This window comes from Hippopotamus amphibius, chromosome 8, assembly GCF_030028045.1.
Source record: "Hippopotamus amphibius kiboko isolate mHipAmp2 chromosome 8, mHipAmp2.hap2, whole genome shotgun sequence".
Classification (NCBI taxonomy): domain Eukaryota; kingdom Metazoa; phylum Chordata; class Mammalia; order Artiodactyla; family Hippopotamidae; genus Hippopotamus; species Hippopotamus amphibius.
Genome location: NC_080193.1, coordinates 104,758,091 through 104,771,683, shown reverse-complemented (window position 1 = coordinate 104,771,683; position 13,593 = coordinate 104,758,091). Strand labels below are relative to the sequence as shown.

At 38.2% G+C, this 13,593-nt stretch overlaps 1 protein-coding gene across 13 annotated transcripts in view; it reads right to left on the bottom strand.

The window, feature by feature from the left end:
• The window catches only part of FTCDNL1 (formiminotransferase cyclodeaminase N-terminal like), a 170,166-nt gene that overhangs the window by 98,035 nt on the left and 58,538 nt on the right, over positions 1 to 13,593 (bottom strand). For all 13 annotated transcript variants that reach the window (XR_009055230.1, XR_009055229.1, XM_057747192.1 and 10 more), the window contains one exon: positions 8,947 to 9,132. Coding sequence is in view for 11 of the 13 variants with exons in the window: in XM_057747192.1 (XP_057603175.1) it covers positions 8,947 to 9,132 (186 nt within the window). In the remaining 2 variants the exon portion in view is untranslated. The remainder of the gene's footprint in view (positions 1 to 8,946; positions 9,133 to 13,593) is intronic.

Sequence of the window (13,593 nt, the reverse complement as noted above, 5' to 3'; positions counted from 1 at the left end):
GAACTTTCTGAAGGTCATAAATATTTTTTAATAATAGTTATCTGAGCTATAAGTGGATACTTTTATCTACTCTAAATGTATCTCAATGTTTTTTCTAGAATGGTTAAGAAAAGCTCAGACTTTCCAAAATATCAACAGGTTATTTCAAAAGGCACATTAGAAAATTAAATATCAACAGCAGCGAAACGTCTTGGCCTTCCATTCATTTCCAAGGCCATCTCCACGGGGGCTGAAATTCAGTGCCAGGCCTACGGGTCTGGGAGACAGGAATAAATCACACTCTGTACCCATCCCTTCCTCCCCAAACACAGACCTGTCATCTCTGAGCTAGGTTAAGATCGGACTCAAATGAATCCCAACGACAGCCTTGGCTAGGAAAGGAGGTCACTAAAAAGTGACAAATAGTCTTGGAATTGGGAAGGACAAAGGGACTCTTGTGTCTCATGACCATGTGGGTTTGGCAGGGCAGGGTTTGGGGCATTACGTATATCTTCTTGGTATAACCCGTTGGAGGTATCTCTTTTTTCCATCCCCAGCTTCCCAAGGGACTGGGACTGCCATTGCTACTCCAGAGACTGGTTACTCTAGAGCCCAGGGGCAACTGTCCTGCTTTTCCCTGCTTTGGGGATAATGCAGCTCATGTTACATAAATAGCCGTGCTCTAATTATAGTTTACATTATAAGATGGACAACTTGGTTAAATTAGCATTGGTATAAAAAGCTTAGGTTTGCAGTTTCTTCATTTTGGGGGAACTTCACATTTCTAAAAGCAAAGTTGACTAGGGATTGATGAGGGATCAAAGGCTGACCTCATTTTCAGCATAAGACAATTCTTCAGCTACTATTTCAACATTACTTTACTGTCATTGTTTTTTCTTACTACTTTCAGACTTATTGCTCATGATGTCAGTATCCATCAAGAGATCCTGCTAAATTCACTTTCCCCTAGACAGCGGTGGTTTGGGGGCTTTGCTGCCTAGCCTGGTACTCTCACATTAATAGATGCTTTACAGAAAATCAGCACACGGAAACCACATTTCATCTTTTTCCCACACATGTACATAATGAAACATTTCAACTCCCAAGGCTGGGCCTCTTCCTGCTGGGAATTCTGCAGGAATGAATCAGATTACAGTATTTCTCCATAATGCTGATTTCATAAAAATTAAATTTCCTAAAAGTCAATACATATCTCTCTCAACCTCATACACCAATCACTTACTCTAAATATCTTTGAGAATTATATCAGTTTTAACATTTCACAGGGTACAATTGGAAATTTTTGGAGGTCAATGCTAATGCCATTCATTAATGGAATGCATCCAAGCATGGTTTCTCTCTCCTCCACCCCTCAACAGGTAATATTACAAACAGTCCCATTTCCTCATAGCTGATATACATACCCTATTCTGACTCAAGAAGTGGCCTCATCTTTATCCTTATTCAAACAAATAGCTAGATCACACTCAGATTTTGCTGAAAAGTATGTATATATACATTGTGTTATACTAAGTACTATTCGAAACATTTATTGGGCCTATTGTGCTTTGCTATACCAGAACTTTGATATGCCCAGCCAACATTCAGACATTCACATGTAATTTATCAGTTTGGGGGAGCAAGTCACTTCCAAGGTAAGTTCATTCATATGGACCCAGGGCTCTTCCTCCCCACAGTATGGTGGCATGGACCATTCCATCCCTAAAGACATGGGACTTTTTCTGTACCCCCCATTCAGCAGATTCCAAGGCGCCTTTTACCACCATGTGCCCAATAACTGTCCCTTTTATCACAGAATTTCTAAAATTTATCGTTCTTGCTAATAAATGAACCCATTACCTAAGATAAATTATTAAATGTAGAATAAGTTTAGATGTTAAGTCCAGTGCACAAGCGTGCCATGAAGAATTTACTTGTCCCAACACTGACTGATTTAATTAAAATAAAGCTCTACTTAAAAAATTCCTTCAAAAGCATACTTTAAAGTTAATTTCTTAGAAGAATAAAATTAAACATTAGAAGTAACTTTTATATCCTCTTAAAGTAAAATAAGAGTAATCACTTAAACAACACAGACTAATCATTTTTTTGTATATGCCCTTATGTGTATTTTAAATTCTTCTATTAAACTTTAGTTACACAAGAATTGATTTTGTTTTATCACTATATCTTACTCAAGCAGTGAATAAATTGAGACTGTCAATGAAGCTAAGAAGTTTCTGGCCTAATCAGGTGGTAGTTTCCTCCTTGAGGGATTATGAGGCCATGACCCATTTCTTAGAAAGAAAAAAATAAAGGAAGAAAGAAAAGAAAGGAAGAAGGAAGAAAGAAAGGGAGAAAGGAAGAAAGAGAGGAAAGGAAGGAAGGAAAGGAGGGAGGGAAACTGCTTTCTGCCCAAATGCACGTGTTTCTAATTCCTCCATTTAATCCTTCCCAAGTACAACACCAATATGGTGATCCAATGCTAATGAATCAAATTCTGCGTTTAAATTCAGCAGTCCCACTGATCTTATTTAAAACGCTGAATTTGATTTTTTTATACTAATTTAAACTCAGTAAAAAATTTTTAAATAAGGGAGGTAATTAATCCCAGCAAATTGTATTTGTAGTTAAATGTCATACAATTAAAGTAATGCCATTTTTTGCTCTAAAATTAGAAACCTGATGTGAAAGTTTGTTTCTCAGTTTGCGGTTTCGCTCCGCTCCTGCCTCCCGCAGATTGGCACTCGGCTGCTCTGGTAGCAGCATGTACCTCCCCACTGCAAAGCTGAAATCCCAATTTTATTCCAACGCAACTGTCACAACGCCCTGAAGCAAGCTAAAAACAAGGAAAAAAATCTTTGGTATGATTTCACTTTCCATGTGTTCTTTAATGAAAAATTTATCATTCTAAATATTGGTGTTTACTCCTAGTTAAATACTTTTTTTATCAAAAAGAAAAAGAAACTGAGATTCAGTTGCTATTATTTCACAGGGAAATATAACAGGCCTGATGTTTTCCTGACAATTCTGTTATTTTCTTGTGTGGAAACACTGTATTTATCATATACTGTATGGCTGGTGATTCAGATATCATAGAGACCTTATGGTGAACGGATATAGATGTAAACTCTTTATGCCAGATTGTTTAAGCATAAAAAAACCAAATGCACTTAATTAACATCTGATGTGTAGCTTTTGCAAACACAAATGCAATATTTGTGTTTGAGCACTGGCAGTAATGACTGTGAACTATGCTATTAATGTCTGGTTTAAAGATGCTTGTGGTAGGACCACGTCTGGAATAACACAAATAAAAAACTGCATTCAGACAAAACAATAGTGAAGAGCTCATTAGAAAAATGAAAAAGCAGCACTCAGAAGAAACACACGTATTTTTTTTTTTCTTTAGATCAAAATTATTTTCAAAAATAGTTCCAGGCACCATCATCTTCAATCAATTAATGGTGAAAAGATTTTATATATTTTCCTCCACAGAAAGGGTTTCCTTTTAGGGGGTCTGAAGCTGCTAAGGGATGCATTTAGAAGTTCCATTTATTATATTAAGCTCCTCTTTGGTGGCTTGGTTTTAAAAGATGCGTAAGGAGAGCGCCGAAGTGGTGTTTTGGGACTTTTGGCATTTTTATATCTGAAGAGAGAACTTCAAATTTGCAGATTACATTACAGTTTGAATAAATAAAGAGATTCTCATGAGCTAATGTGCAACTCCCTCATTAAATATGTTTTTACTGAAAACCTGCTGAGTGCCAGGAACTATGCAGGTTACTGGGTGTAAAAACACGAAGGTTAAAATAAGATAAAACCTAGCCTAAATGTGGTCCTTGCTGCAGAGCAACAAACAGAGCAAGACAACAGACTCAGAACTCGGGTTCAAAAATATAAACAGCTGTTATTACACCAAAAGCAATTAGTCATCATTACATATTGGTATTTTAAGTTTTTTTAGAATGTGTACTAAAGAGAAACCACAGCTGAAACAGGACATTTGATGACTAAAGCCATAAAACTCAAACATAATTGCTAAGTCCGACACTCCCATGGCGGGAAGAATGCAGGACTCTTATGCATGTGGCCAAATCCACAGAAAAGAAAGTTAAGCGACACTGTGGCATAGGGCCGGGAACGGCTCCCCATGGGTCTGAATTCAAGTTTCACCTCTTCAGGTACCCTGCCTCTGCTCAGCTATCTTTCTGCAAAATGGCTGTGACATTTTCCCACTCTGTGAGGAACTGTGAGCCTCAATTTCTCAACTCTGAATCTTTCAGTGATTGAGACAAGGATACATGTTAACATCATAATGGAATGAAGCCAGTCCAGGTGAAAGGAACCTCAGGTGACTTGCCTGCTCCTAGGTTTTCTATAGGAGAACAGTGCCTTTCACCCGCTCATGTAGAGACAAAAGCAAAGTCCTTCATGTTTTAACTACAGGTTACAAACTTAATTACACATTGAGACTTTCAGTTTCCACCACTCCAGCTAGATTTACAAGCAAACATGGAAAATTATGAAAATAGGCTCCTCAAAACAGGACTCATTCCAACACTAGAAATTATTTTTCAAAGACTAGGTAAAATTTTGGGTGTGAAGTAAATAGCATTACTCAATGTCAAGAAAAGTGCCTGATGCTGCAACTTCTCATTACCGAGACAGAAGCAAGCAGGGGCAGCCCTCAGTAACCCACTGAAATAACTAAACAGAAGTCCCTGATTCCAAGATGTGCCAGTTACCTCCATCTATGATTCCTAAGGCGTCATATGAAACCATAGAATTGTCCCTCTATTTTTAAACAATGATGCATATATGCAGGCTAGTCATATAATATATCAGCCAGCAGTGTTTAAATTATGCCATAAATGTTAGGGTTTTAAAATATATATGTATAACGTATTTATTTATAGATCTAAAAGTATCAACTATTACTGCTTTGTCCTTATTTATGTTCCTCACGAGCTGGCCAACTACAAACTTTTAAAAGGAATTTGGTTTAAAAGATTTTGTGTGTTTGGCACCGACTATGGGTGTTAATCATTTCTGAGCTCACTTTTTTCTCTTTTGTTTATAATATTCTTGGGGAACTTCAAAACAGAAACCTGTTCCCTTATAGATTCTGCTTCCTCTTGGGCACTGTGTATATTAATTTGTCCCTGGAAAGTTAACTGTAAGTGTTCAGTTGATAGCACCAATCATTTCTATTTAATTTTTTTAGGAAAAGAAATAAACAGAGCAACGTGTTGAAGCTTTTCTGTTTTGATGGAAGGAATGGAAAACCATGTTGAGAAACATTGATGTACACAGAAAATGTTAGAAAAATATATAAAGCCATTAAATGTAAAAATAAGGAGGGAAATCGCCATAGTCGGGAATGAAATTCATTGAAAAATTAGATGAATAACATTTCTACCCTAATGACAGGGGTGCTAGAAATTCTACTTCGATAGATATTACTTTTAAGAATGAAAACATTTTACTCCTTCTTACATGAGTGTTTCTTAAGGGATAATTGGTGCAAGTAAGGTAACCTAAGATTTCAGTTGATCATGTGTCTTGAACTTGAATTACAATCTTGTTCATGAAATGTTAGAAACTGTTTATCCGTATCCCTTACTCACTGTTCCTCTCTGAAACATTTTACTTTCCTATTAGAGTCTGCTTTGAGCCTATTAAATGAGGGGTCTGTCGATGAATAACAGTCTACCTAACCTTGGCAACTTATAATTTTCATGTTTTTTGCACAAACTAACGATTCAACCATTGGCAGGAGACATAAGCAAAAAGACATATGGGGTGGGGGGAGTTATGCTACTTTTCCCTTTTTATCTCAAATCTTTCATCAGTAGTCGGGACGAATGCATTGAAACCCAGCTTTTATAAAACTGACCACTGATTAATGTCAATAATTACCGTTTATAAAAGATGACGGAACATAATCACAAGATCAATTTAGAGAAATAATGAAAATAAGTTGAAAGCTTTAAGAATTTAAAAACTTTTCTTACACATATATACGATAAATAAAATACACAGATGCATATTTATATTTTACAATATTAAGATCATACTGTTTATACTATTTTATATCCTTTGGCCCTGCCACTGGCTGCTCCCCCTGCCTGAGACGCCTGTCCACAGCGCCGCATGGCTAGCTGCCCCCTCTCTCCCAGTCTTCGCTCCAAAGCTGCCTTCACTGTGAGGCCGGCTTTGGTTTACCCCATTGAAAAACCGTAGTGCACTTCCATCCCAGACACATGATTCCCATTGTCCTGTTCAATTTTTTTTTTTTTTTTTGGCTGTAGCACTTATTTTCTAACATACTGGATAATTCATTATTTATTAAGCTTATTATTTATTGTCTCTCTCTTCACCCCTTCCCCACTAGAATATAAATTCTTTGAGGGCAAATAAATTCCGTTTTTTCCCACTGATGATTGTGCCTAGCACATTCTAGGTACTTAATAAATATTTGTGGCATTAATTAATAAACTACAAATTCTCTCTACATTGTATTGTATTTTCCACGTCTCTAAAAATTCTTCCAAACCTTCATACTTAATTGCTTGCATAGGGACTTCCCTGGCGGTCCAGTGGTAAAGAATCCACCTTCCAATGCAGGGGACACAGGTTTGATCCCTGGTCAGGAAACTAAGATTCCACATGCTGCGGGGCAAGTAAGCCAGCGTGCCACAACTACTGAGCTTGCATGCCTCAACTAGAGCCCACGTGCTGCAATGACAGAACCCACGTGCTCTGGAACCCGTGCACGTAGTTTATTTAATAATCACTCACAAATACTGAACACTGACATTATTTCCAGTATTTACTATTATAAATAATTCTTTGATAAACATACTTGTGCATAAGTACACGTACCTTTATTTCCTCAGAAATAAATCCATTTCCTTAAGATAAATCGATCACTAGAACTAGAATTTCTGCAGTTACATATATTTTTGGAGCTCTTGATACACATTAACAACTCACTTCCAAAAATTTTATACCAATTGATGCTACCATTAGTACCATGAGTGCCTCTAACTACATCTTTACCAGTGTCAAATATTATCTTTAAAATATCGTCTTTAAACATTTTTGTGCCAATCTTGGCATTTTAAAGTAAACTTAGGATTTTCAAATGTTGATGAAATTCTCCACTTAAATCACAGATCTCTACATGGAGTAAAAATAGAGAAGAAATTAGAAATCCCAATGGGTTGTCCATTCTAATCAAACAGTGTAGCACAGATGAGATTATCCCAACTCCACACAAAGTGAGATGGGGGAGCAGTGTTCACTTTGGTTTAAACAATTACAAACTGAGTTTGTTCTTAGAAAATTGAATATGATTAGTGATAACATGAACATTTAGTCCTTAACTCAGATATGCTTTTTAGAGCAGGTTAAAGTTCTCTCCAAATACTGACGCGTTCAGTCTCACAGCACTGCAGAAATGAGAATTAAGTTTTTCCAGGGTCTGCCTAACCCAACACTAAAGCCAGTTCTTCTGTTCTCTAGTACTAGGATCCCTGCTTCTAATTCCTGTCCACTGACTGTAATCCCACTCACCCGGCACTAAACTCACTAGGTTTGTGGAATAATCCCTCCAGTCTTCAGTGAGGCTCAAATTAGAAACCAGGAAATAGCTTTCTGGAAATTTGGTCACAAACTTACACCTCTACATTTGTGAGACAAATTGTGGGAAAATATGTGAGGTTCAAATTGGCAGGGAGCAATGAGCTTCTTCCTTTTTTTCCATAAGTAAAGACTAAAATACACTCATAATCACTTTTTTATAAATCTTTTCTCTAAATGGAAGGAAAAAAATTGCCCCTTAGTACTGTGTTTGGCACTTAATAGACATTATTTCAACTTCACAGTCTCACGAGGGAAATATAATTATTATGTCCATTTTATAGATAATGGGAACTGAGGCTTAATGAGTTAAGGAACACTCTGAAGTCACATGGCCAATGAACAGCAAGGCCAGGATTCGAGCATAGCCTCAAAGCCTGCACTGTTTTCATTGCACAGTTCTACTTGATTATCGATATCATTGGTTTGAGAGCAGAATTCTGCACCAGGGACTAGTAACCAAAAGCCTGTGTGTAACTGCGGCATGGGGAAATGTGTTTCTTATGGTTGCCTACCTCTTGCTCCTTAGAGACCTAGTATCTTAGTAATGGCTAAAATATTAATTGACCACGAAAATGTTACCTAGCCATGGTTAATTTGTGATCCCTACAGAAGATATTTGAGGATAAAAGAATTAAGACTCAAATAAACAGCGCTAGGATGGTGAAGTGCAGTGAATGGGGATGGTGTTTTTGACAGGGTGCTATTGCCTTTTCCGAAGGTAAACTCTGAGTGAGGAGTGGGGCTGGAGTAACAGAGAAAAGCACGAGTTGCTGAGATGCAGGGGAAGGGAGAATACTATTCCCTGTGTTTGTTCTCTCTGGTCTAGAGCCTGCTGTGTAGAAAAGCTTCTCTCCAGGGTGCCTCTAGAACTGACTTCCAGCTGTATGCATCAACTTGGACACACTGGATGTTCCAGTACTGAAAGACTTTCCTACCAGCTAAAAGTAAGCTCTACCCAAGTCCCACGCTGCCAAGTGTCCCCAGGATACAACCTCATACCCGGCACAGCAGCAGGCCTCCAGGACCCATCCTGGTATCAACCACTGGCATCATCAGTGGTCACATTGCAGGGCTCATTATTTATCTTGAACATCGCTCTTGGGGGCTCTCATGGAACATCTGGTGAGGGCTTCCAGCCTCTCGGGTCAGCTCATGGAGGCATGGGTAAGAAAGAGCCATGAGGAGACCTTCAACCAAGTCAAGAAGGAGCCCCAGCTGTAACCTTCCTGCATTATGTGGGCGGGACTAAATGAAGACAACCTCAAGATTCTCTTCTTAAGTTTAAAAACAAAAGCAGGACAAAACCACACTGCAAACCTGTTAAACCACATCTTCGGGCAGGTGCAGCTCCCAGGTCCGGTTCAAGAGCACTGAAATCCCTCCTTGTGAACCAGCCCAGCTGCTTCCTTCTCTGGACAAGAGTGCGCTTCTCAGGCAGGTTGGCCTCACCAAAGAGAAACACGCTGCAGCCAGGCACGCACACGACCAGATTCTCAGCAAGGCCTATGGGCGGTGGGAAATTTTAACAAAATTAACTTAAAACCAGGCCCAATGAAAGAAAATAAAGCACATAATTTTCTTATTGTGGCAAAATATATTTAACACAAAACTTATCATTTTCACCATTTCTAAGTGTACAGTTCAGTGGCATGAAGTGCATTCCCATCACTGTTGTAACCATCACCACTAAAGCATATAATTCACACAAATTTTAAGAATCACTTTGAGAATAATTAATTTTCCTTAATAATAATAATAAAAGTTTGCCTATTCTAGCCTCTAGGAGGCTAGAATTTCTAAACCATTACAAATCTAATTCTGTAAGGAAAATTCAACACTAAGATTACTGAAATCAGTACCTTAAATTTTTGAACAATTTTATAATAGCCCCAAATTGTGTATACTGTTAAGAGAAAGAAAAAGTTAAGAATACAAAGGCCAGATCTGCACTGTCCAATATGGTAATCCCTAGCTACATGTACCACTAACTTTTAATGTTAATTAATTAAAATGAAATGTGATAAAAGTTTTTTCAGTTGCATGAGTCATATTTCAAGTGTTCAATAACCACACATGGCCAGTGGTCTCCCTATTGGACAGTGCAGATACAGAACATTTCCATCATCACAACACTGGGCCAGATCGTCTGTAAGGCAGCCTAGTATTTAAATATAATTTTATGGAGGCTACACTGAATGACGTTTTTTCATTCTCTTCTTCCATTTTTATATCTAGATTCTGTCTCTGACCTTATCTTTTCAAGGCAGATTACGGAATTACTTTCCTGTTTTTCCTAGAGAACTCTCTCAGGGGACTGCTGTTTGTAGCTGATGGCATGTTTTCACCACACTAATCACAGTCCCCTGTAAACAAGGATAGAGATAGCATAATTTTTTTTTCTGGATGTATAAAACATATTTGGGAATTTGGGTACTGGCCTGGGACAGCAGGAGTGTTGACCTCCTTTATCTGGCAAGGAACATCAGAGGCTGAGATGGGGCCTTTAGCCACAACATGCACAGGAAATCTCTCCAACTGTAATTTCGTACTTTGGTATTTATTTGTTTCTAATGTAGACTGCCATGTTGATGGGATGGGTGAAATATGGAGGACACTAAAAAAGATTTTGTACCTCTGGGTTCTATGAAGTCTGGGGAAATGTTCTTTCTCTGAGTCAGGCAGAGATTCCAGCATTAGAAGCCTGTGATATTGTAGACCCCACGAAGTCAAGAAAATCTCCCAAATTTACTAAGTGATCTCTACTTCTTTAATGCTACTTTAAGATATTCAAGAACCATGGGCTTCTGGGGGTGGGTGGGGCCAGTTACCAGGAACACATACAGTCAACAGAGGATTAGGAGTTGTAAAATGATGTTTAGGCAGTTACCTAAGTACTTCCCTCAAATCTGAAATGGCAGAGGGCAGGGGTGGCAGAAGAAAGGGAAAATGGTTTAGGAGGGTTAGTTAAGACATCTTAACATCTGACAGCTCTCCATATTGGTCAGATCACTGATATCTGCTCCAATCATAACTTAGAGTGACTCACACTTTGGCTGTCACAGGAGCCTAAAGTACAAACTGTGATGCTAAAGCTTCTCCTTCTAAATAGAAACAGTGTGACCTGTTTCCTGGCTCTGCCCAGTTCCTGGCCTCACCAGGCCAGCACCTCCATTTGGAGCCATAGTTCTAGAGTATAGGATAAGTTTTATAAAGCCCAGAATGCTGTAAAGGAGGATTCTTGGAGCCTGGTTCTTAAAGGGCAAAGCAGGGGGAGATACTTGCAATAGCAACTCCCAGCTGTCAGCAACCGGGGTGTTTAGGGCAGGGGTACATTTTGGTTTAGTAGAAATAGCATATGCTTTTGAGGCCAGAAGATATCAGTTTGAATACCATTTCTGCTCCTTAATAGCTGTTTGGGATCTTGAACAATTTTTTGACATCTCTGAGCCTCAAGTTCTCTGTCTGTAAAATGAAAAAGAATCATAAAAAAAAAAAGTTTCCTCTAAAGCACCAACTCCTTAACTAGAAATCTGGCAATTAAAAGGAATAGAAATAAGCATTTATCCTCCCCTTCCTGTATAAACTGTGTTTCAGGGTAGCCAGATAGCCTGAACTGATGAGAGAAAGATTTTTTAATAGAAAAATCTAATAAATGTGGAAGAAATGATATAATTAGAAAATCACCATTTTGGAGCCCCTAAGAAAATAATTGTTTCAGGCAAAGATCATCAATGGATGAAACCCTCATGAAAAGTCAATTAGGAACAAAGGCAATTCATCTTTGCATCACCAGATGTGAGATAATGAGACACTGTGGCTTCCAGATAGGACACATATGAAGCTCACAGCCCACCTTTGAAGAACTTTCTCCAGAAGAAAAAAAAAAAAGTCAACCTCAAGCCAATCAAGCCTCTGGGGCTAACTTAAAGTTTGTAGGAAATGAGAGGGATAAAGAAACAAATTAAATGACACCACAAGGGAGCAAACAGATCCAGAATGTAGGAATTCCATAGGACAACTGATCCAGTTTCTGCAACCAGCGAACAGGAGGAAAAAAGGGGGGCGGGGAACTGGGCTAGAGCAAAAGAGACAGAGATACAACAGTCACCTCGATACGTGAACCATGTGTAGATCCAGATTCAGACAAGCCCATCATAGAAAGACATTTGCTCTGACTACACGCTGGATGTTAGATGGTACCGAAAGATTATCATTTTGTCAGGTGTGATAACGGTATTGTGGGGATATAAGAAAATGTCCATATTGCTTAGAGATATTTTAAATATGCAGGGGTGAAATAATATGACTTTTGGAACCTGATTTAAAAACTTTTAATAAAACTAAAGGAAAAAAGAGGGAGATAAAAAGAGAGGAAAGGAGCAAAAGAAAGAAAAGAAACTACCCCACAGAATGGATAGAGAGTTTAAGATTAGATAAACTAAGAAAAGCATCCAGCAAAATGCCTGGTGCGAGGTACCCAGGATATGTTGCTTCCTTTCCCCTCTGTAAGCCTACATCACTGTTTTGAATTCTGAAAATTCTGAGTACCTTCCTGAACTGGTATGTCCCTACTTACTGGAAATCCTCATATATTTTAACAACACTCCTCTTCCATTATCTTTTCGATACCAATTCATGGTGGAAGGAATCAAATTTAATTTTTATTCTCCAATGAAGAAAATAAGATATTTCATTATTCTCATACAATGAAAAGACAACCAAAGCCAAAATGATATTTAGCAATAGAGACAGTACACTATACTCTTTATACTCAAGGAAGTAACTTTTATGTTTCTAATGATTGCAACCCAAGGGCTGGTGGAGGGTAGGCATTTGTAACGTTGCTGAAGAGTAAATTTTTTTTTTAAATTTTTTTTTATTTTTTATTTTTTATAAATTTATTTATTTATTGGCTGCGTTGGGTCTTTGTTGCTGCACACGGGCTTTCTCTAGTTGCTGCGAGTGGGGGCTACTCTTCATTGTGTGCAGGCTCCTCATTGCAGTGGCTTCTCTTGTTGTGGAGCACGGGCCCTAGGTGCATGGGCTTCAACAGTTGCGGCATATGCGCTCAGTAGTTGTGGCTCACGGGCTCTAGAGCACAGGCTCAATAGTTGTGGCGCACGGGCTTAGTTGCTCTGCGGCATGTGGAATCTTCCCAGGGCAGGGCTCGAACCCGTGTCCCCTGCATTGGCAGGCGGATTCTTTACCACTGCGCCGCCTAGGAAGTCCAGTAAATTTATTTTTTATTTATTTATTTTTTGGAACTTTTATTGAGATACAATTGACATACAATAAACTGCATATATTTAAAGTGTACAATTTGATATTTTTTTCTTATTGGTAATGTATATATGGCAATCCCAATCTCCCAATTCATCCCAGTTGCTGAAGAGTAAATTTGGATTGCCTGCATTTCAAAAAAATGTCTCAAATTTAGTCAGAAGAATACTTACTAGCAAACTATTTTATTTGTTATATAAACTGCATTCAAAAAAAAAGGTTTTAATTGTATCATTTTATTTTCACAATTAATCTACGTAAAAATTATCCCCTGCACTGTAATTTCAAATGCTCACATCGTGCAAACAAACAGGCCTGTTAAAGAAGATAAAAATTTTGAATCTTCAAGCTCATGTCTCACAGCTTTCAGGTAAGTGGCTTTATTATTTAAAGCCATAGTTCTGTGTTCATTTCCTGTAAAGCGATTGTTCCCTCGACAGTGGAGTCAAGCATTTCCAGAGCAGGGACTTTTCGCATTTTCAGTAAGTCCCAAGAAAGCAGAACTTCTGAGCTTATCCCTGCTTTGTCACCGTGCTCCCCCTCCATTGAAATTCATTTCTCCCTCTCATGTTCACGTAGTATTATATTTTACAGCTTTTATTGATACAACATCAAATCTAATCTACTTGTATTATATAGTTGATTGTGGACTTTTGTTTCTCCATCTAGGTTTCAAACTCCCTA